The 24,424-nt window shown below is 35.1% G+C and overlaps 1 protein-coding gene across 1 annotated transcript; it reads left to right on the forward strand.

The window, feature by feature from the left end:
- The first annotated feature begins 2,046 nt into the window (after window positions 1–2,046).
- On the forward strand, window positions 2,047–24,301 carry LOC142975568 (uncharacterized). The gene is made up of 3 exons (XM_076118502.1): window positions 2,047–2,254; window positions 8,042–8,289; window positions 23,162–24,301. Exons 1-3 carry the CDS (start codon window positions 2,047–2,049, stop codon window positions 23,378–23,380), a joined length of 675 nt encoding a protein of 224 aa, XP_075974617.1. The 3' UTR covers window positions 23,381–24,301.
- Window positions 24,302–24,424: the final 123 nt, after the last annotated feature.

Genomic DNA, 24,424 nt, shown 5'->3' on the forward strand with positions numbered 1-24,424 from the left:
AGTTTTATCGGCGGCAGCTGGCCGACACGACTAATTACATCAATTACAGGCAAACAGAAGTCCGCTCGGGTTTCGCTGCTCCCACCTTTGTCAATATTTGTAGAGTCGTAGTCGCCGCGGCCGCGCTCCCCGCCCGCGCCCTCCACACTCCACAATGGACACTCAACGCAACGTCACTTAACTACATTTCAGCCTAACTGGACATCAATAATGCACATGTGCAACTTACTTTTAAAGTGACTCCACTGACAACAGTACCTGGTTCTACAAAGTTCCAAATAGTCTTTATCACTCAAGATGAAATGATGAAGCTAAATCACATAAAGCTAAAGCCCAATTCTGTTTGGAACTTAAGAACAGCTTAGTGATCTGAATACAAAATTAGAAAGAAAAAAATGTTGTGTTCGAGAAAAAATGTTTTTGATAGAGCAACTATTAACGTATTACAAGATTTGCCTATTTGCATATCCGTTATAGTTGCGATAGTTATAATTTATTACGCATCGTCTATACGCAAATTGACAAGGCGAAACAAAAAATTAAGATATAATTTATTTGAAAGACATCGAAATAGCACATACATAGAATTAGAATGTTTTTCAGCAAAAGGTTTTTATGGGGCAAATTACTTGTCTATTTCAACGGCTCGTCAAAAAAGTTTTTTTTACCCTTTATCCGTACGACATAAGGGCTGTGTGTGTGAGCATTAGTTATTGTTATACGATTCTCATAAGCTGCAAAAAGGCGAACACGTCGTGAAACGCCGCGGGCGCAACTTTTGACAAAACAACTCATTCAATTTGTTCGGTGTTAGGTAAGAACGCGCTAATCCCTCGCGTCTCTACAATTGTCACAAAAAGGCAGTGTTGAGATCATGTAATATACCTTACATCTCTACATCTGTTTGACGCGTTATTTACAGGACTTTTTTAAAAGGTTTCTGTGACATATCCCTTAGTTGATGGCATTTCTTAATCCAGGAAGTAGGAAAATTAACTTTAAGTCCACACAGACCGTAGAACAAAATCAGTATCCCTTGTTGATAGAGAGTTGATACTAACGAGTATGTACTAAATAAATTAAATCAGGCAAAATTATTTAGATTTCCAACTTATCATGAAGTGAGTAGTTATTATATTTTGTTTTTCCATTAGGTATAATTAACCTATTAAATAGTTTGGAATAAACTTAGAAGTAACTTAGTTCTACAACCATTTAAGCAGCTTTATTCAAAGTTACCCCATTTTATTATTATAATTCTAGATGTATAATTCAAAGAGATCATAATAGAATTCTATGTTCAATATTGTTGATAAATGTATACAACAGTGCAGTTGCTAAATAATAACCTCTATAAAATTTTACTCTTTACTTATAATGACGAAGGTATTAATTAAACTACCTTCTATAATTTAAAATATGTTTACTTTATGATATAAGTTACAATATGTGCTTATATGTATGACAGAACTAGGAAGCGGCTAATTGAACGCGACGTAGCGCGCGCTCTGAACACACGACATGCCTACGCATTTCATTATAACAGATTACAAGTTATAGGGAGGGATACAGAGATTACTATTATATGAACTGTTTGGGAGCGTCGTATTGTCACATCCATTAAGCTGTGCGAGGGGCGGAGCGAGGCGCGCCACGCCCCGGCGCACGCCCTGCACCCCACACGCGCCACCGCCACACCGCCCGCCGCTCCGGCCGGCACACCATACTCACTAAAACGATTTACGAGCAATCGCATCACGCATCGCATTATCCCCTCGTTACATACCAAAAATATACGATTTACTGATTTCGATGCGTCGACTTCGTTTACTGATTATTTAAACAAATCACGGACTAAGTTCGAGTTGAAAATTAGTGTCGAAAAATATTAAGTGACTGTGCCCGGCATGATAAGAAGAAAAACGATATCGGTTTAAGAATAATGTTGTGTGTTCGCGTGTGCGACGGTGGTGTCGGACGGTGAAAGTGGCGCTGCGGTCGGTCAGCGTGGCGGCGGGGCCGGGCGCGTGCGGCGGCGAGGGCGGCATGGGCGGCGCGGGCGGCGGCTGGGCGCGCGACGCGCCCGCGCTGCTCAGCACGGCGCTGCTGCTGGGCGGCGCGCTGCCCGAGCGCCCGCCGGCGCCGCTCTTCACCATCGACAGCATCCTGGCGCCGCGCCCGCACCCGCCGCTGCCGCAGCTGCAGCTCCAGCACCTGGCGCACTCGCCGTTCCATAGAGCACATGACCTCTTTGGTACGTTTGCCAACAGTTTAGGTAATCATAACATTCTATTTTGAATCACATTATAATGCATGAAGACAGATCAATTTTATTATGATACACGCAAACTTTATCTGTAACTTTACGTTGTATGCGATACAACAGATGAACAGCAAAATATGTGTATCCATAACTTGGTTAGGTTAATCTGGTGTAAAAAGTTCCAATCGCTATGGCGCTGCCATATTTAGGTACCATTGCAACTTATTCTTGCTTTCAATAAGTACTATACCGGCTGGCCGGTATGTGCAACTGACAATGAATGACTAAGATATTAGTTAGATTCTCAGTCAGTAGAAATAACGATACAGTGCTTTTACGCTTTACAAAGGGTATAATGTGCATTATATGTTTATTACATTAGTCTCATAAGTATACTTCAATACAAATACTTAGTAAGAGGCCTTAAATCGTGAATTTTTTGTTCTAGACTATTCATATTTTTTTTCTGGATTCAATAGCTCTTCTGTGTATTCAGTATCTTACAATCATTAATATTATGTTTTGTATTCATGTTATATCAAACAAACTACACAACTATAAACAACACAAATAATATTACTAACTAGCTGACCCGCGCAACTTCGCTTGCGTCACAGAGAGAGAATGGTTCAAAATTTTCCCCGTTTTTGTAACATTTTTTATTGCTACTCTGCTCCTATTGGTCGTAGCGTGATGATATATAGCCTATAGCCTTCCTCGATAAATGGGTTATTTAACACTGAAAAATTTTTTCAAATCGGACTAATAGTTCCTGAGATTAGCGCGTTCAAACAAACAAACAAACAAACAAACTCTTCAGCTTTATAATATTAGTATATTACTAATTTATCAGAAACTAGGTCGTTTTTATGACAAGTTTTCCAAGGTTTATGTTAGAAAAAAATTAGCGCTACGTTCGTAGCGTGCTACGATACGGCTACGCCGTAGACACAAGTTAAGTATTGTCTGGAATATTAAACATTAAATAATATTTTACACTAGTATTTTCTGCTCGATTGCTTAAAGGATTTAAGTAGTAGAAAGTTATTGCGGAAACGAGATTAGATGTCTTTATCTCAACCATTATTCAATTGAAGTACAGAGAACTGATATTCTACACAAGTAGAGGCTCGACTCGTGTCGTATTATATAACTAAAACAGTAGATTAACCAATCTAATACTACTATTATCTTAAGATAACCACTATAACGACGACAATAAATAACATGTCATTGTAATGAATATCCGTAGTCCGCCTATGACCCACTCCTGGAGATGAAGTTTCAATAAATAAATTACTGTCCGCAGGGACCGATTATACCTACCAAGGTAATCTTTATATATATAATTCTTCTGTAAGTGTGTATGTCACTGAACTTCTCTTAAACGACTGGACCGATTTTGATGAAATTTTTTGTGTGTGTTCAAGGGGATCTGAGAATGGTTTAGATTCACAATTTTGTCCGCTGGACAAAACGTTTTTTTAATTGATTAGACAGGACAACGTCTGTCGGGTCCGCTAGTATATGTATATATCTCATTAGGTTTCTGTATCGTGGCGACTACAATTGTGTTAAAACAATGATGTGAATAAATTAATTCACTTAATGCAAAACTAGCTTCCGCCCGCTACTTTGTCCGCGTGAAATCATCTTTCGTGGTAAAAAGTATCTCATGTGCTAACTACGGTCAGTAGTTCTTTCGTGAAAGAGTGAACATATATACATCCTTTCTCACAAATTTTCGCATTTATAATATCTGCAGGATATATGTATTTCTAAGGATATGCAAAAAGAGCCTAATACGAACTAGGTAAAGAACGACTAAGTGGATTTCGATGAAATTTCGCATATAGATAGTTTATAACCTGGATACCATTCACCCTAGGAAACCTTTTAATGCTAAAGAAGCAGAAGTTAGCTAGTTTAACATACCCACAAATCGTTATTAGCAATACTCAGAGGGTGAATAAAATGGGTTAATAAAATTGAAAATAAACTACTTATAGACATGAGAGTTACAATTATTTTTAAATACATACTTTATTGCATAGAAATGTTTATTGTTTGTAACCAATAACGCAAAACAATATTACATTTGCGTACTGTAGATAACATTCTATCATCTTTTCACATGTTTATTTAGGTGAGTGAGACACTTAATTACATGTAAAATTTGCATAACCAACGCGGAAACTAAGAAATTTAAAAACTATAAAAATTAAACGGTAAGTATTTTTTTGTTTGCTATGATCAGATTTAAAATAAAAATAAATAAATCAATTTAACAAGTTCGCGTTACTTTTTCATGGTAACTTTACCTACTAAAAAGATAATTTCACTGGTATATAATAACTTCATGTATGTATTATTAAGTTTTACAAATCCGTTTTTTGTGGAAATTAAGATTAAGTTCCGCAAAATCGATGAAATGAAATGTGGATTCTATTAAATAATGTATTGGTTATAATAAGTAAAGTTGCTACTTTAAGATAGGCACTGATTCTTTCATAGAAACTGTAACTGATCATTAAGATACACTCAAATAAATAGCTAAAAGTTAATGGTGGTAATGGTTCCATGTATTCGTATAAAAAAACTAGCTGATGTAAGCGGCGTCATTATCTCTTTAAAAAACCAAAATATTGGTTATTCTAATGTTTAAAGATTTTTCAATATTCGTCGCTTAGAGAAAGAGTAAAAAACAGCTATCTCCAATTTAACGTTACAAATTTTCGCAAAATTACACATGTTAATTAGGGATAATACGAATTTATTAAATTGTATTAGTAAGATCAATCTTAGAAATGTGTGAGTAGTTTTGAAAGATTTACTAGGAATCGAACCAAGTAGACATTGATACCACATTTATGGCACATTTCTGTAAATAACTATTGTTTTTAGACGTTCTTACCACTCTCTTATTTTATTTCAGTGAAATGAAGCAGCTTATGTTCTTTCCTAGAATATAAACAATCTTTTCATATGAAAAGTATTAGTTATATCATAAAATAAATAATGTGAACCTTTCGGGATGTTCGGATAAGGTAGTGACTAAAAGGAATTCCAGAAGGCTCTGTGCAATTTCAATTTCACATGGTAACATTTTTAATTATGAACTTTGAACTCGTACGTAATATAAAATTAAATTTACAGAATCGTGGCTTTACTAACGAGAATTTTGTATACTCTGAGGCATTAAGCTGCGAGTGACAAAATAAAGTAAAAACTTCTTGATCATGATTATGTTTCCTGTTTCAACTTGCAATAAATGTACGTTACATCATTTCTGTAACATTATGCATGAATAGAATATGGACACCTGTACTTAAACGTATCCCAAATGGATTAAACAAAGGTATGTTTCGCAAGTTCAAGGTTCAATGTAATAAGAGAAGCCTAACATTTACAAACTACGGACTGTAACTTAAGTTTGTAAGTAACTGGTAAATATAATAAATTGTACCACTTATAAAGTCAAATTAATAAACTATAAGTGGTATGACGTGATTAATTGGCTTTTATGAACGCATGTCCTTATAATTCTGAGATACAGTGAGCGAAAAAAATTGTTTGTCTGTTTTAAAGTTTTGGCTATACTGAGCGTCTATCGTGACTACATACTTGGCATAACTTTTTACAGCTTCGTTTTTAATTGTAGAGTTATAAATCCACATTTATTTCGTAACACAGTTCTCACAATTTAATATGTAAGTAAAGAAACTTGAATGAGCGACATATTATAAGTATTTTAGTGGTTTAGTGCTAGACACGGTGGCGTGGAGAGCCGCGGGCGATCCCTCGCTCACTAGGAGCCGCACCGAGGGGCGCCGGCCGCCGCCGAAGACGGCTTATCTCAATTAAAATCTTTTTTCCTCTTATCCAAGCGAACGTTTTAAAATTTCAAAATATCCCCCGGGCTTTGTGAATCGTTGCCATAACAAAAACAAACTTTTATTTTCTTTTATTGAGTTCGCAAGTAATTTTCAATGTTTAGACTAAATATCTATTTTGGAATAACTCAATCAAAGTCTTACTTATTAAGGCTGTTTAAGCGGTCATTCTGTAAACAGAATAATTACGTAAATCATAACCAATTTTATCCGATAAAAACGTTACTTGCAAACTTAAGTAATAAGTACCCAAATATAGATTTTCCTCTGTTAATTAAATAATGTGTTAAAGTGAAACTACAAACTGTTGGATCAATAGCCTAGATGTATAACTAAGTTACCAGTGGAAGCTAGTTAAAAATATAAATATTATTCATCGTGATCATTATATTAAATTACTGAACTCTCTTAATCAATTAATTTGTTTGTCTGATATAGTAAGTAGTATATCACGTAAAGCCTAAAGATTCTTTGAAGGTGAATATGACAACCTCCTACTTTAGAATCATTTGTATACATTTTTTTTAATCTTCCCTAAGTGCTCTCCAAGTCCAGGGAGATACTTTTTAGCTGACTGTTACTTATGCGATTTATGCTTTAAGATACTTCGATATAATGTCTATGGTAACTGTGTATACATAGTTAATTACTTAGAAACTTCCTGTAGGCAAAATTCTTTGTTAACTTGCAACCGATAAAGAGTGTTATTATCTTACAACTACTACTTTATTCCGATTGAATCAACTTTTGCCTGCTTGTTGGAGGTTCTGTTGATTAACCAAAGAACTAAGAAATCTTTAACTCACACGTCAAATATCTGAGCCGCATACATATAACGGTCAAAAAATATCACACAAATAAATATTTTACTATAGTTAAATTTAGGCAAAAATGCCATTATTATATCACATCTATAACATATATTATCTAAGCGGGTATTTGATCGTATTTGCAGCACAAGGCACAGCTATCCGTTACGTACACACAAACATTTTATATACCGCGGGTTGTTATTGTATTCAAAATCGATAGGGCTTAGGCGCGCGCTCGGAGGTGCAGAGGTGGCGCGTGTGGAAAGCCGCCGATAGCGCCTTAGCAACGTGCCGCCGGCCTTAAAAGCTTTTATATTTCTTTAAGAAATAATACAGTGTAATGCCTCTCGCGTTTCCGACAGTATACAAATTTTTATTCGTAGCGTTAATATTTTGAACGGTTCGCTTATGGAGTGCGGCGTGAGCTCATGGGGTTCGGAGCTCAGATCTTCACGCATCGTCTCACTCGATGCGTATTAATACCGACACGAGGTGACGTGTTCTATTTTTAAATTTTTCGTTTTAATATTAGGCACATTTTTGGCGACTTTTTTTTATTTCAACAGTGCTAGAAAATCATAATAAAAATCTAATATTGGCCACTGGCGAGCCGTTCTTAGGTTTGTCTCGTTTTGTCAAAAAGTAGACTCTCTAATGTATAGAAATAATTATAGTATTAACATAACACTACATATAGTTGAAGAAGCACTTGCGTTTTTCCCTACAAAACAAAGAGAGGCTGTTTGACATGAAAATATGGTCAGCGACAGTGAAAGGTTAGAGTGTTATAAATGTAGAGCTCTCCCAAAACAAGTAATTCTTCTGTCTCGAAATATCATAGATCTCAAATAATGATTAAATTTTTTTACCAAATAAGTAAAAAAAAGGTAGATAAATATATTATTATTTAGAATTTTCGTCGTCAATACATATGTACTTAGCTAATTATAAAAATGTCTCTTCATCGAAAATTTGATGAGAATTATACTTCTTTATTTAATTTTCAATCAAATGTAATTTTCAAAATAAGTATGTAATTTTGGCTTGTTTCAAATATATTTCACTTGTGTCAGGGGTAAGCGGCGTGGGCAGCGCGGTGTCTGGCGCCGGCAGCTACGCGGGTCTGTACGGCGGGTACGCGGCGGCGGCGCTGGCCGGGCTCGCGGGCCCGCCGCCCAAGCGCAAGCGGCGACATCGCACCATCTTCACCGAGGAGCAGCTCGAACAACTCGAAAGCACCTTCGACAAGACACACTACCCCGACGTCGTGCTCAGAGAACAACTCGCCTTGAGGGTCGACCTCAAGGAGGAACGAGTAGAGGTCAGTTATTTATGTAAAATTTTTCCAATTAGTTAATTCTTTTTATGTGGTTTGCGATGGATCGAACGAAACAAATGCCACCATAAACTAAATCTTTCGAGTTTTGATAATTGTTCAATTTTGTTTGAAAGAGTTTAGACGAGGTGGTATTCAGAACTAAAACTATTATGATATTGATAGATTTCACCGATGTGTGTGATTAACGTTATCTGGGTAAACACGACCCACATTCTTCAACTTATAAGAAAATATAACCTAAGAACATTTTATTTCAATAGAATTATTTATAAAAGTGTTAAATAGGAAATCTCCTTAATTCATAATACCAACAAAAAACTGATTTTTTGCTCTTTGACGTTGTGAGGTTTCCAAGTTTCGCGGAAAGAAAAACATTTTACCGCATTGAAGACATTGCTTTATCGAATTCTAGACAATAAATATTTTATATTTACTCTGTGGGCATAGTTATTGGGAAGCTATAAGAATTACTTATCTCATGATACGAATAGAGCAGCAACGCATCATAGTACAGCAAAATCTGTTAAACAAAACATTCTTTGGCAAAAAAGTAACCGTCTATATGAACCCAATTTTAATCGAATATTTATATATTTTTTATGCGTCGAATATATTTGGATTTATCAAGTTCTTGATTTGAAAGAGGTTTATTCCGCCGAAATGGTGCTCCCACATTGCCGTTAGAAAATGTTTGTAAACATTTTATAACACCAAAACATTTACTAACAAATGTTAACAATTGTTGCACTTTGTTAGAAACTGTTACATGTTATAAGTGCTCCTACATTGATGGAAAATGTTCAAACATTTTATAACATCTAGTATTGGCTCGCAGTTTGGTTTCGTGTTCTGAGGGCCGAGGACGTCTACACGAAAATGGAAGAAGATTTGCTCATTGGAATAGCTTTTATTTTTTGTTTAAAAAAGAAGAGAAAGCGCTCTTATTGGATGCGCCAAACGCTAAAAGCTAGAGGAAAATATAGTGCCACAGACTATCTCAAGGATTTGGGTATTGACGGTTGCTTAAAAGATTTTATAAGAATGAACAGGTCCGAATTTGATTTTTTTATAATTTGTTTTGTTATAAAATGTTTACTAACATTACTAAACATTTTCTAACATGAAAATTTATTTGTGATTAAATGTTTGCTAACAAATGTTTACTAACGTTATTAAAAATTTTCTAACGGCAATGTGGGAGCACCAAAATAGTTACAATATCTGATGATGAGCTTCAAGACAGTCTACGGAACTCTACAATAAACGAATCTGCTTTTTTGCTACAAATAATGTACCTAGTTGAAGAATAAAGTAAATGTATTTCACTGAGTCTTTAAAACCATATTTGTGTAAAAGGGAGAAATTGGAGGGTCATCAAATGTATTTTTTTCACTAAAGCATGGATTATATCACTAATTATTTTGGAATCTTGATACGGTGAGATACTAGCATGTTTTAGAACTGTGTACAAAAAATACTTAATGCTCATGTTTTCTCATATTCAAGAGCTTCACATATTTAGCGGTGTTATTGTTAATCCTATAATCATAATTATACTCGGTAATTACAGCGTACCTTTAATTTTTAAATACACATAATATATTGTTTTAAGATTAAGCCCTCCATTTGAGTGGTTAATCTGTGATTAAGCTTTTACCACATAAAATGAGGAGTTAGTGTTTTTACACGGTTTAACTACCCTCGCGTTAATAGAATTTAAAACGAGCAACTCTCTCTTAGAACTAAATATTCTGTAGATAACGACTATTAACGACTGTAAAATAATTATACTATTCCAAATTTCTGCGTTTTGTATCAATATCTCTGTCTTATTCCTTAAATGCTCATGTTCTGAATTTCGTAGTCATGCAAAACTACTAGTAAAGTAATTGCTCTGTAATTATTTAAACCAGGCACGGCACAGTCTTACAATAATATGAAACAACCAAGATTTAGGCTGTTGGCCAATTTAATGATAAAGCTTGATAATCCTTGCCTAGAACTATCAATAGAACATTCGTTTTGTGCGACATTCATTTAAGTTGAGTATTTTTAGACATAAAAGTTGCATTAACCGTTGCGTCGCCTCAATAATTAATTTTTTCTGAAATAAATATTTTAGCTGACCCACATCGACAGCGTAAATGAACTTTATTGTTCCATGATTATCAGCTTTTCATACTAGTTATAACCGGCTTGGAACAGAATTAAATTCATTTTATACAATTATCGGGTTCGCAATTTATAATTCGTGTAACTTTATTAACACTTTAATATGTATGTTCTGGTTAGCCACGCCACGATCATATTGTAGGGTCACCAATGTTATAGGAATCTCTATAACTTAATTTTGATTGGGTCTTTTGTCCGCCGACCCTCAACTGATTGCTTACCCACTTAAGTATTTTACGCGTTTATATCTTTTGTTTGACAAATATGAGATGTCTTTGTGATTGACATGATAATAAATAAATAATCTATATGATTGAATAAGTATAATTGATCGATATTATCTTTCAATACAATTTTACGGAAGCCATCTAATGACGTGATTGGATAATTACGAATTTAGTTAAAAAAGAAACAACATTTTTGTACTTTTTATACACAACATCTAAATTTTAAAACGTCATAAGTTTGCAAAGAATGAAGCAAGGTACGGTGCCAACAGTGAAGTATGTGATTAGATTAACGGAGCGTAACGTGTAGAAGTAGCGAAGGGCCAATGTGTCAACAACGCTGACGCGACATATTTTATACTCGTCTACCTATGTGGGTGGCCCGCCGTTATAACTTACGGGAACATCGTGTTTTTTCATAGCAAGTGTGTTTTTAATAAGTTGTCAGTCTTTATGGTATAAGAAATCTCGCTGTTCGAAGAAAACACATACACTAACTTAATAAATACTGTTTTTTACACATCGTGATTTGACTTGGTAAAATAGGAACAATTTGTACTACAGTCTGCCTATTTTGTCCATCTTTCAACATTAATATGTCACTCTTAATAATATGTCACATTATTATATGCTGATAATGCTAATGTAATAAACATGAAAGGTGCATTCGATGCATTATTTTATTGGAAATTTCTATTACTTCAGACTTGAACTTAAAGTAAAAAAAATGGGGTCTTTTAAAAAAAAAGAGTTTTTAAGCAGCACACTTGTCATCATAAAATAAAAAAGCATGTGAACATTTAGCGCCTAAATGTAGGTGAATGTTGATATTGACATCGACGGTAAGATATATCGAGTATATTTCGTTTATTTTTGACGTTACTCAAAGTTTCGCATCTTCACAAAGAGAGACGATTCGTTTCAATACATTGAGCGTAGGTCACATCGGACTTAAAAATGCGTAGCTATAAACATGGCGAGTGAGTGCTCTCGATAGAATTTGGGATGTTGAAAGTAAGTCGGGATATGTTTGTGGGCTACCGGTGTTGAGAAGTGTAGTGTGTGCTGACCACTTGAGGCCGTGCCACCCAGCGGGCAGCGACACCGGCTCGCACTGTTTACACGCCCACTTATCTTATCCGCCGCCCTAACTGCGCAAATCAGAATCACATTACGTATTTTTTAATGATAGTTACATATGTTTTAAAGTTACCTAATATATCAAGTACGACATATTTCTCGCCCTGAGTAAAAGTAGGTTTTCACTGACATTTAATTGTAATTTTGTTTTAAAGCAAGTAAAGGTTAAACCTCCGCCAGAAGCACAATTCTTAAATCTATTCTCGCGTTGATTGATAAACTAATTGAATGTGTCTAGCGTTAAGTACAATTTTATATAAGTACATGTTAGACAGAGTATATTATGACATTTAATTAAACAAATGTTTATTGCGTTTTTAATTAAGAAAAAATAAACGACTAATATGTGACGAGTGATACCCACACGTTCTGATGTTAATTTGCTATAACAAATTGGTAAAATGAAGTCAAACAAGTAAAAGATCAATGTATGTTCGTAATAAATATAAGTAATTTAAATGACTTCTATGGCTTGTCTAGCTGAGGCTGAGAGCAGCGGTCGACATGTGAATTTTGCTTTAGTGTAAACTTTTTATTAAGGAATCCATAGTAAATCACCGCGGGCGGGTAGAGTTTTCAACCGAGTAGAATTTTGCCTCAGGGCAAATAAAAAGGGACGCTCGGCGCGGGTGAGACGGGCGCCGCGAAAATTAATCTGAGTTAATTAAATTTGATTTATTTATGCTGCCCCGGCCCCGAGCGGAGGGAACGATAAAAGCACAACAATACGACTAATGAGGGTCACTTTTACGGCTTTTTCCCGGATAACAGAGTTTTTCCGATTTGCGTAACTTACAGCTTGAGTAATCAACCAAAGTTATTCTTTATGCGAAGCCGTTGTTTTCGTTTATCATTGGCCAGGTTTAATTTGACGAAGGATAAATTTTATTGTTCTCTTATTCAAACTTTTATTGAAACCTTACGATTATTGAAGTGGCTACTTGCTTTGTTTTACATTGAATTAAATGAGATTGAGCTACAATGACGATGCTAGAAATATGTGCCAAGTGAAGATATGGTCTTTGTGCGACAATCAAGATATAGTCTTACCCTCTCATCTATTTTAGTTAAAGTAACTACTATAATATGTTTTCTCTTCTTCATTTCGCTAAGGAGTGAATGAAACAAAACACTTTATAAGCCTTTCATAAACTCATATATTTTTATGAATAAGAGGGTTAGGTGTTGTAAGGGTTAAGTTTGGTATTGGACACTTAATTTTATATTCTTATCTTCAACGTAAATAAGTATCCTGCCAGAAACATTGATTCTTATGATTATTGTTGTTTTATCTTGATATCACTTACACCTAACTCTACAATTTTGTAACATAATATTGAATTGAGATTATTTTAAATTAAGAATCATTTAAAAAGTGGTTAAATTTTAGTTAACTCAATAAGCCACTACAGAGTTTTGTTAAATACATTTACAACAGTCTGTTTAAAATTAAAACTATTTTTACAATTTAAAAGAACGAACAGAATGATTTATAATTTAGTAGCGACTTTGCGTTGTGGAGAAGGTATATTGTAGATACAACAAAAGTGTATGTTTTCGAGGCAATACACTCGTTTCGTTGTTGCCCCTGTTATTTGCGCAGCGGCAATTGGAAATTGCATTATTAAAACGCTTTTGTTTAGGCATCACAACACTTGCCCAAAATCGAGCTCGTTCACCGGTATCGCTTTGTTTCTGTATTCGATTCAACCTTTTTTTATTTTTTATATATTGCATTCATTTTGTTTAAAACTTTGAAGTCAAATGGCAAACGCACAAGCAATGGAAATCAGTGCATTGTGATGTGGTGAGGATACCAATTAAGGTTTGCGATTGATTCCATTATTAATCAAAAAGGTTCTGTTGTTATGATATAGAAAAATCTATCAAGAGTAGTAAATAGAATCCAGTTAGGTAGTCAATATATCCTACAATATTCCTTTATTCACTCTTTTTATAATTAAAAGAAACTTGGTATTCCTAAGCAATCCTCGCAATTCAAGTGGATACAATTATAAACACAGTGGTTAGTCTTGACATCTATCTCGATCCTATGCATAAAATAGGATGTTGAAATAAAAAGTCTCTGTGTCAATATTTAACGCGGAGAACGTCGACTGTGTAAACGAAAAGAAAACGGTTTGCAATGTTCCATTGTGCGGTAGACGTTCAACTCTTTACACAAATTAATTATTAAGTGAGGTGTAATCTAGTTGTCTCCGAGAGCTCGCGAGCGCCGCGGGCCCCGCCGCCCTCTCATGTTGATCTTATGCCACCACTGTCTGATTAACTGAATGGCTTATATTCATTTATGACTCTCCTGAATTTATGTTTTTCAATCATATTCATAATTAAACGATAATAATGCACATCGTTGCGTTGTTTCAATAAAACAATACGAGTATCTTTGTTATGACTATTTATTGTGTGTGTACATTTGATAATAATATGCTTACATACATTAATTTAGTATCTAGTAGTAGTACGTTGATCAGCATACTGTCTCATAGTTTTCTAATATAAAGCTATTGGGAACAAAAAAACTGGATGGGATTATATCTCAGTATTTTTGGGTATTCTTGGATGTGGGAAGTAGAGCATAAATACGTACAATATTGAACATTTTGTCAAGGATTTGGTGAGTGAGTTGCACAGCACATTGTTGCATGAGCCGTGGTGTAGCAACGTGGCTGGGAACTCAAGCGAAGATGTGTTGGCACAGCCATCCGACGGCTACGCGCCATTGCATAAATAAAGTGAAGAGAAGGGAAGTGTAGAGCCGCCTCTAATCCACTTGGAATATACCTGATAGATATTTATTCACTGGCTTATGCATATTATAAAGTTTAGTTATATTTATAACAGTAAATACATTTAAATCACTAGCAATGAAAACTGTGACGTATTATAACTTCAATGATGCTCAAAAATTTTTCAATCTTTGAGATATCTTTCAGACAAGGACTTTTTTGTGGTGTTCTCTGCAAAAATGTCGCCTTTAAATGTAGATCATAGATTCTTCTTCTTCTCCTATTTGAAGAAACATACATATTCTATATTATTTTTTAAATAAGAAGATTGCAATTGACATTTTGAACTGTGCCAGTAAAAGTAAGTAAAACTTATTCGTGTTAAATCGAATGACACGCTGTATTTCCCTTAATAACACAAAAATACTAAAGTCCATGAGAGGGACAAAAGACGAGGAAAAAACGGAAGTAAGGTTATTATTAGCTACAATTCTTTTTAAGGCTGTCGTTAACTTCAGGTACGCACAGGGTTATCCACTATACTGGATCTAAATATATACAAATATGAAGAAGTAGGTTAGATAACTTTAATAAACCTAGTTGAAGACACGAGCAATTTCTTAGAACGACATAAATATGAATTTCATGTTAAGTTTTGGAGATTCGTTCCGACTCTATCTAAAAGCAGAGTATTGTTCAAAACATTCTTTCATAAATTACTTTTAACTCTTAGCCACTTCGTGATAAGTCTTCTTGTTTAAATTGCCATAGAATTAAACAAAAAAAAAATAAACAATAAGTTTTCACTTAATTAATATTTAATAGACAATAACTTAATTTATTTGGACATGCGTGCTAGCAATTTTCTTCATCATAATATGAAAAAAAACGCATTAAAAAATTAACTAATTATACTATAAAGATCCGTGCTGTTTAGCAGAAAAGAAAAAATAATCATTAAGCCGACTAAACTACACTAAAGATCAGAGTTACACGCAACTAACTTTCTACAATGTATATTTACATAATAACCACTTAAGTTAAGAATGTATGAAGAAGTATCATGATGTTCCCTATAAAAACATTAAATAACATTCGCCTTTTACCTACTGCAAAAAACATAATAAGTAGGAGTGCGATTACTTTCTAATAACGGCTCATTTACATATTTTTTGACTTCATAGTCTAAAAACTAGTTTACTTAAGGACCATTGTAAGAGTGTTGTTTAAAAAGAAGATAGCTTATATAAAAAATGTAAAAGATATATTAAAATATTCTTAGTGAGACTCTACTTTTCCTTATAAGTTTGTTACCGACGGTAGATTTAATCGGGTCTTATGATGAGCTTTTCAACTGACTATTTTATAATTACTCAGGTAAAATACTTTTCATAAGAAAATCACGATGGAAAATACTATTTGACATATTTATTGTTTTTTTGTGTTTGTAGAGTTTTTAAACAAAAAACTTGCATTTAATCAGCTTTCTTCTACGATATGTAATGTTTTGTTATTTCATGACTACAGAGTCAGACGCCATTACTATAAATAATTGACATAATTAAAATCTACGGTCTTTCCAATTCATTCGACTCCGAAATCTATGGACAAATTATACAGAATTCATAGATCTCTTGATATAAAACGCGTTCTTGGTAGAATATAGTTCATTTTCCCTTAAAAACTTGTTTGTTATCAATTATTAAGCGTAATACTTGTACAATTTATTATTGTCCTTTTAGGATAAGTTTATTGATAGAAACTAACAATAAGTTGTCTTTAAAACGCCTGAAAACGGGCTGCCGTCGCCGTCGCGCCGCTGATGGCTCCGTGTGACTTTTTTGCAATAAGTAAGTAGGCACTTATTATTATTTTAAAGCATATTATGAAGATATTGAGATTTAAGGTTTCTTTGATTGTGTACTCATTAATAAGAACTTTGCTCTATGTCGTTTCGATTGATTACCAAACATTGAGTATGTCGTACTGAGAACCTATTTGTTTGGCAACTTCCCAAATTGCTTCCATTACATTAAATTGCTACCATGATTGAGAACAATTTACATGCTGTTAGGTACCTAAATAAGAATATTAAGTTTAAATATGTATTAATATTTAACTTATAGATAGAATAATTAAACAGCGAAATCCTTAAAAATTTACATTATCAAACTTGTGTAAAAATGGCTTAATTATCTCTCAAGTTAATATTACGGATAACATAACAGGAGGGTTGAACCCGACTCTATCATAACAATCAATGAAAGAGATCCATAATTGTGAATAACGAGTATTGAAATTGTATTCGTTATGTGAAAAGCGTCTGCATCAAAGTCTGCAATAAGTACAGCATCGTTAATTGTATTGGCGATGGTTGTGTACGAACAGCGAGGCAGCGACCCAGCGAGCAGATGACACAAATGGAAGAACATCTCTATACACAGCGATGAACAAGAAAAAGTGGGCGTGTCGCTCCGCCCAGCCCCCGGCCGCGCTTTCTTGTCATCCTGCAGCCTCCCCCGGCAGGATTTATCTCCTAATAGGTAGCTATAATAAAACAGATACGCTAGCAATGTGTTACTAAGTAATAAAGCAGCGCCATTTTGTCCTATGCTTCCGTGTCGACTGAAAGCAATAACGCCTTTATGAGTTGAGCAGCGATCCGGCATGAAGTGATCAAAGAGCTCGCCTCTGTTTCATTTTACGCTCGTTGCTTTTCTTTCATTGTCAAACGAAACGTTGATAACACAATCTTTCAATTCTTTGTTGTAGCTATCGTGTTCAAATAAACTCTTGTTTTGTAATATGTAATGAGATGCCTACATTATGTATAGTCAAAATATCTTCTTACATAGGAAGTAGGAATAAATTAAAAAACATGTGTGATAAAAATCCGAGCCGTTCCTCTTTTATATTTCTCGGATAGTTGGGTTAAACCTTAAGGATTTTGTTACAATTTACTATGATAACTTCCCCAGTAAACCATGGGGATTAGTCAAATGCTGAAATAATTACTAAAGAAACTGTTCGTTAAGTGTAACATTTCGTTATATTATTCTAAAACATGGGTTTACCCAGTATATCTGTGTCTATTATATGCAACTTTGATGAACTTTGCATGCTATCCTGACAAATTGAGCGGAAAAAATCATCTTTGCGGATTTTGTATATGATCAATTATTATTTTTTGGATCAATCTATATTTTTTTGGCTAATATTCGTTACCATTTTCTACGTATTGATGTTGCACCAAAACAACTGCCAGTTTTTGTGTTTTAAAGGTTTTCCTCAAATTATTGTATATGGGTAACAAACAACAAATGCTTTTGATTATGATCTATATTGTGCATCGTAATTAAAATGCAGAGAGAAAAGAACCGATCAGAATATCTAAATTATCTTTCTGATTATTCGGTTAATCGTGTAAGTTAGGGCTACGAAGATACCAAAGAGAAAAAATACAGGAGCACAAAAAGCGCCTAGACTTTATTGTATAGCATGAATAGTGCATAGGGCATAAACATAGAATCACTAATAAATAAAGACTGAAATAATACCATCATAATAATTCTGTTAAACCTACGACTTCAATGGCTGTGTACAATATTACCAAGAACGTGCCTAACAAGGTGTGAATAAAGTCCATAAAACTGTTGTCAATTAAATAATTAAAGTGAACGAGGCAATATAACGAGCGTGGTCACATCACCGAGAGGAGTATCACTCTATTATTTATAGACGCGTTCGATACGCAATACAAATTATTGTTTTCAAAGTATAACGTTTAGGGGAGCGCGTTGTTTGCAGAACGACCCTCGGGGACTCCCTTCGGACTAGTGTGGCTCAACGAATTTAACGTTTACCCGTGTAGCTTTAAGTGTTATTTTGTTCGGCGATCCCCGGACACCGAATACTTTTTCGTTTCGCGACGCTATTGTGGTACTATTAAAGCAATCTTTTGACAATTGAATTTCGATTCGAGTGGCGCGCAGTGTGCAGATACGACTTTATGGCACTGGGAGAGAGCATGGGTGTTTGCGTGCGGTAATTGATACGAAGTGACAGACACGAGGGGATACTTTTTCAGCCTCCGGCCGTAGAGAGGAGTAATGTTTTGACATGAACCGAAAAGAGATGGGTGTGATTTGAAGTGCCCTTTGTGGAATTATAGTCGCGGATGGCGTCTTTAATATTGACTAATGCATTTCGCCGCTAATGGGGAAATGGAATACGACAGGTGCGAGGGTTTTAGGGACGCGTAGGATTAAAAAAACAAGAAATTCACTATTGTATTTGTGTTGCGTATTGTCATTTCATTAGAGTTTTAAAGGAGGGATTAAGCCCGCCTAGGTCGATAGAATATGCTGAGTTGAGAATCGGATAAAATTAAATAAAGTAGGTCTTTTCATAATTGACTGATTGCTTCCGTTATTTTATCATAACGACATTATGTTATAATACAAAAATATATTATTTCGACAGATCTGTACTGACATCTGAATCATAAATCTGAATTTTAATTTAGTATTCAATGAATTCTATAAATTACAGTTACGATTGTCAAGTACAGTTTAAGAGTTAGATTTGGAGTAAAGCAGTTGACATAAATTCTAAAAAAAAAAAAACATTAGGTGTGTGACACGTTTGTCCACACTTTAAGTTCAAACAAAGTTAAACAGGTTAGAAATAAATGATTGTTACGAATTGTATTAAGTACATACCGAATATAGCTTCTCGTTGTCATAAAACAAACTATCAGGACGATCGATCTTAGTAATAATCGTGTACTTACCTAGAGTATGCAAATTAAATCGACATTAAAGTATCAAGGGCGGATCAGGCGGTCCATTAATAAATCAGTTCGCTAAAACCGTAATTGTAATCTCAAACAAGGCGGAGGGAGCTCGGTGTTTGTTCTAACAACATTATTACAATAAGTTTGGGTTCGGTTCGCCGCCGCCGCACTCGCTGCCCGCCTCGCGAGCGCAAGCCCCCTTCATCCGAAAGGTTCACACGGTGTACGTAGTGCTCGCGGTGTGTGCGGTGCCGCGGTGTTCTCTTGCAATCCCTCACCCATACGTTACATATTTATATCAATAAACAACATTCAAGTGGATATCTAATCATTTCACTGCTGTCAAAACATCATATTTTTATTCTAGTTACCTCCATTTACAATTACCGAAAAACTAACTCTACAAAAGCAGTGATATTATCATGACTTCATTGAACAAAAATATTAATTAATATGTCAGACGTTCAGCATAGTTTAAAATAAAATCACACAGCTTTCATAATTAAAGTTACCTAACCCACCTTCGTGTTTTACCTAGGGGGTTATGGTCCTGGTTAGTTACGTCAAGATAAATGTTAATATAGATGTCAATAATAATGTTAATTAAATTTCGTCCCAAGTTTTAAGTAGCTGTTTCTTTTTGTTTGGCTCCTACTCCGGTTTGTTCAATGATTGTTATGATTTTCGTTTATGTACATGTATTGTAGAATTCTAGGTAGTATCTCTACAATACGATATCGATCACTCTTAAATACTTTACCGTAAGCTAGTAAGCTTTAAGTATTTTTAGTATAACTTTTGTAGCTTTATTACTTAACTACGGCTTATATTAATCCAGCTGACATAGAGGCGCTGTGAATTTTAGATCATTCTAATGTAATACATTTAGGCGGGGTTATAAACAGTAGTGAACATTAATTAATGCGGTTGTTGGTTCAAGCATTACAGTATAATAAGCGTGGCCTGGAGTGAGGATATAATGGCTGTTGGTGTTGATTATTGTCCTGTTGCGTAGTGTTAAGGGTGTACGAGGTCGGCAGGCGTCGAGGCGTGGTACGTATCGCCGGCGGCCACACGCCCCGCCCTACACAACCTCATCTGCTTGTCTTCCCACCCAACACATTCCCGGATAAACCAAACTACATTACTTACCCACCTTTCAGAACACTTATTCATTAGCGAATCGATATCATATGTGTGATGTGTCCCACACAAAGGACGGCTCGCCATTATCTCTTGTATATTTATCTTTTTATCTTGTACGTATGCAATTTCAGAGAGTGCACCGCCCGTTTCACCTCTTTTTATAAAGCTACAGAGATTTGGAACTCGAATATATGACGTTTCACAAATAATATAATTATTCATGGTGCTCACAAGAATAAAGTAAGCAGTTAGCAGAGCCACTAAGCACGGGGTCGTTCAGCTCGAATAACGTTTAAACATGGTAACCCCGTCTATGAACTAGGTCAATAGATAATAACGTTTAATATATTTCGGGATAGAATGCGATGAAATAATATTATGGTTAGTTATCACATTTTCAATGCAGCAATCCTGGTCGTTTAGCTCTTCAATACTGTGTTTGTCTTGAGCAGAATGAACATTACCGCATTGAAATTATGCATGCATGATACTGCTGCGCTGCACCAGGACCTACAATAGAATTTGGGAATTCCCCAAGCTCTCAATGGCATTAAAACAATGGGGAATATTGTAACTTCTAATATAAGCTATGCCTGTAAGCTCTGGAGTTCCAACTTGGTCTTGCCAAGTTAATCTATTTTAAGTATGGGATCTTGAATTAATATAGCTTTTATTTTACCTGTGAACGGTTTCTGTTGTGGCATATGGCATTTTATTTTTTCTGTGGAGATATCCGTTGCCAATGATTAGCAAGAGCACTCAAATATCAGATTATGTTTTCTTATTTATGTTCGATTAAATAAGAATAGTCACATCTTTAAGTACTTACACCGAGGTTATGTCAGTGAAGAATAGAATACAGAATATACCTGCAATAACAACACATAAGTTAACTGCTGAAGACCTGATTAAAACTAAATGATTTTATTAATCAACAACTTAAGTTCAATGAAAATATTATCATATCTTCAAAACGAATAAAACTTAATAGAGATTGAATCCACATAATAGAGACCGATATATTCCGACGTTGTGTATATTACGGAAAGGGATAAGCGAGGCACTTATTGATACGCAGAAAACAGGGGTGCTTTTATTATAGAAAATGAACTCATTGACTGCAATGAAAACAGCAAACGAGTTAAACCAAACACAATCAGTACACAAAAGAACATCGGGCTAATCTTATTGTGGGCGAGGAATGACAAAGTAGTTGGGTGCGAACAGCGGGTGTAAGGAGTCGCCCCGGAGTCTGGCGATGGCAGCGGCCATATTTGCCGCTCGAGTGGCGCTCAATGGGCGGCGGGGGAGCCGGCGCGGGCGGACGCCGAACGCGAAAACCCCGTCACTCTTTCATCGAAAGTTAATGGGACCTTTGTCGGGACGCCGACCGACTCTTGTAATGCAATTAACTCCGACAATGGTGCTATCGTTAACGAATTAATTTTAAAGGTTCCTGCTGAATAAGCTTATAAGGTTCCCTTTTTTAATGTAGATTTTGTCGTGTACCATTATTCGTTACCAGATAATAATATATCTGCTGGAAGAAAGTACTTAGTTGTAGAGATTTAGGATGTGAATGAATAATATTTAAACTTTGAAGTTTGCGTACAGCTTCAATTTCAGAAACGATATCTAAAACAAAGCGAATTGGTTTCCAGATACATTTTGTGGTAGAGCATGGTTCCTACCTACCTATTTTGTTGAGTAGATATTATATGTATATCATTCATTATTATTAATATTTCAATAGGTACATTAATATAAAAATTTAGAAAAATTCCTAAGGTATTATTAGATCTACCTACAGAAATCCTATCAAAATGTATAAAAGTTTAATCGTTATGTATGATTGGTTTTTCCTATTAGAATACAATTTTATTTACGCTTAAATAGGTGCAACATGATTGTATGACAACATATTGTAAAGAAGATAGGGGATTAAAGATGAATTGATATGCATTTACATGATTGGAAAGGAGGCCGCCCGGTTGGGCCAGTGTTGTGACGGCGAGGTGCTACAATGGCTTACTAGCCGACCACCCGCAGTCTGGGAACATCTCCGCGCACTTGTGTGTTCCACCACTCGAGTGGAAGCCTCGGACCCCTACCTACCGGGAAATATCAATGATTGCCAAACACGACAATAGTCCTTTTTGAGGTTTTTTTGGTGTTCAGTAGCTCGGTCAATGTTTGTTACAAAATTGGGTCGTACCAATTGTCCGTAGATAACACGGTGTGTAACAATAACAGATATTGACTGCTGAATCGTTTAATATTTAAGAAATGTTTAAATTGTGATATCACACCGAAGATTTTGGGTCTTTTTGTTGTATAGAGAGAAAAGTATTTATGAATTTAGATCTTCCTCATAGCATCCTATTGAATTCCAATGGATAACATCGGAAAGTTGTGTGTTTGTGCGTTAAATCCGATCTGTTAGAACTTTAGAAGTGCACCTGTGCTTATCATATTTTAGAAACCATTTTACAACAAATATTTAGACCTCAAGTAAACTTTCATGCAACGACCTTTCTTGGCTGTTACTAACCATAAGTCTAAAAATTTTGCATCTCATTTGATTCCATTTAAACATACTGGTTACATGACAATATTGTTTCTAGGTTTGGTTTAAAAACCGTCGGGCGAAATGGCGCAAGCAGAAGCGCGAGGAGCAGGAGCGGTTACGGAAGCTGCAGGAGGAGCGAGCGTGTGGTCGCGCGCCTCTGCTGGCGCGGCCGCCGCTCTCGCCCGCGCACTCGCCGCCGGCGCTGGCGCCGCCCGCACCACCTACGCCGCGTCACTACACCGACGACTCCGACTCTGACCTAGAAGTCGCTTGAACTATACCTGTGCTTACTTACTACGCTAGCCCCTCATAGACTCTACTTCATACAGACTGAAAGGAAACATACGTGTGAAGGTGTTGTGCTAAAGTGATTGAACTATAACTGTTATGTGCCATTTGAAAAGTCAGTGCGAGAACGTTATCGAACGATTATGACAGTGATTTATTTAAACTGGTTATATTGTCTTGACTGGTAGATATCTAAATTGTGAATTATATTTAACTCAACTTATTTGCCTATATCTAGGAAAATCGTAACTTATCGTGTACTAAGAATGTATAATGTTTAGAGGTATATAATATATGTACGTATGTAGTATAGTTATTAATGCTTATCAATTCTTGTTCCAGTAAACGATTTATTTAAATCTAGAAAATTACATTTCTATTGAATATAACGTGAGTATATGCAACAAGCATATAATAATATGTTCATTAGAGGAATCAATGTACCATTATTAGATGAAATGAAAAGTGATTAGATATTCCGCTTTTAAAAGTTGTGTAATTAGATGACTGTATTTTAGTAACAAGTACCTAAATGTAAAAGCTCTTAAAATAGCTGTAACAATTTTGAAAGCTTTCATCCTAACGCTGTTCTCCTTACATACTAAGTAACTATTCTTCTGACTACTTTATTGTTTATTTACTCTACATTGATTTCATTTATATCTGTACATATTTATACACTTATTATTAGTTAAACAACACGTAAACTCTTATAGGAAATTTATAAAATAATGTTAGCTGTCATTTAACACGAGTATTAATTATAAACTTGATGAATTTGAATCAACTAGGCAATTACTTGATGTTGATATTCACTCCAGGATAACAAAACAATTGTTATGCAATAGTATGTAACGTATTGGTCATATAAATAAAACATGATAATTGAATCCCTAAATACATAATATGCCTAATCTAAAATGCATATTTTACTTTACTACCTACTCTTATAATTTCATGAATTTTCTAGATAATTTGCATCTTTAGGAATACAGGAGCAGTAGTCCCCTTCGCCGCGTGTCTGTCGTAA

Source organism: Anticarsia gemmatalis, chromosome 9 (genome assembly GCF_050436995.1).
Source record: "Anticarsia gemmatalis isolate Benzon Research Colony breed Stoneville strain chromosome 9, ilAntGemm2 primary, whole genome shotgun sequence".
Taxonomy (NCBI): Eukaryota; Metazoa; Arthropoda; class Insecta; order Lepidoptera; family Erebidae; genus Anticarsia; species Anticarsia gemmatalis.

What these genes read in the sequence shown, in the direction of transcription:
- LOC142975568 (XM_076118502.1), top strand. Translation starts at nt 2,047, where the DNA reads ATGGGCGGCGCGGGCGGCGGCTGGGCGCGCGACGCGCCCGCGCTGCTC. An exon ending in TAGAGCACATGACCTCTTTG is followed by an intron (nt 2,255 to 8,041) that starts GTACGTTTGCCA and finishes CACTTGTGTCAG; the next exon opens with GGGTAAGCGGCGTGGGCAGC. An exon ending in TCAAGGAGGAACGAGTAGAG is followed by an intron (nt 8,290 to 23,161) that starts GTCAGTTATTTA and finishes TATTGTTTCTAG; the next exon opens with GTTTGGTTTAAAAACCGTCG.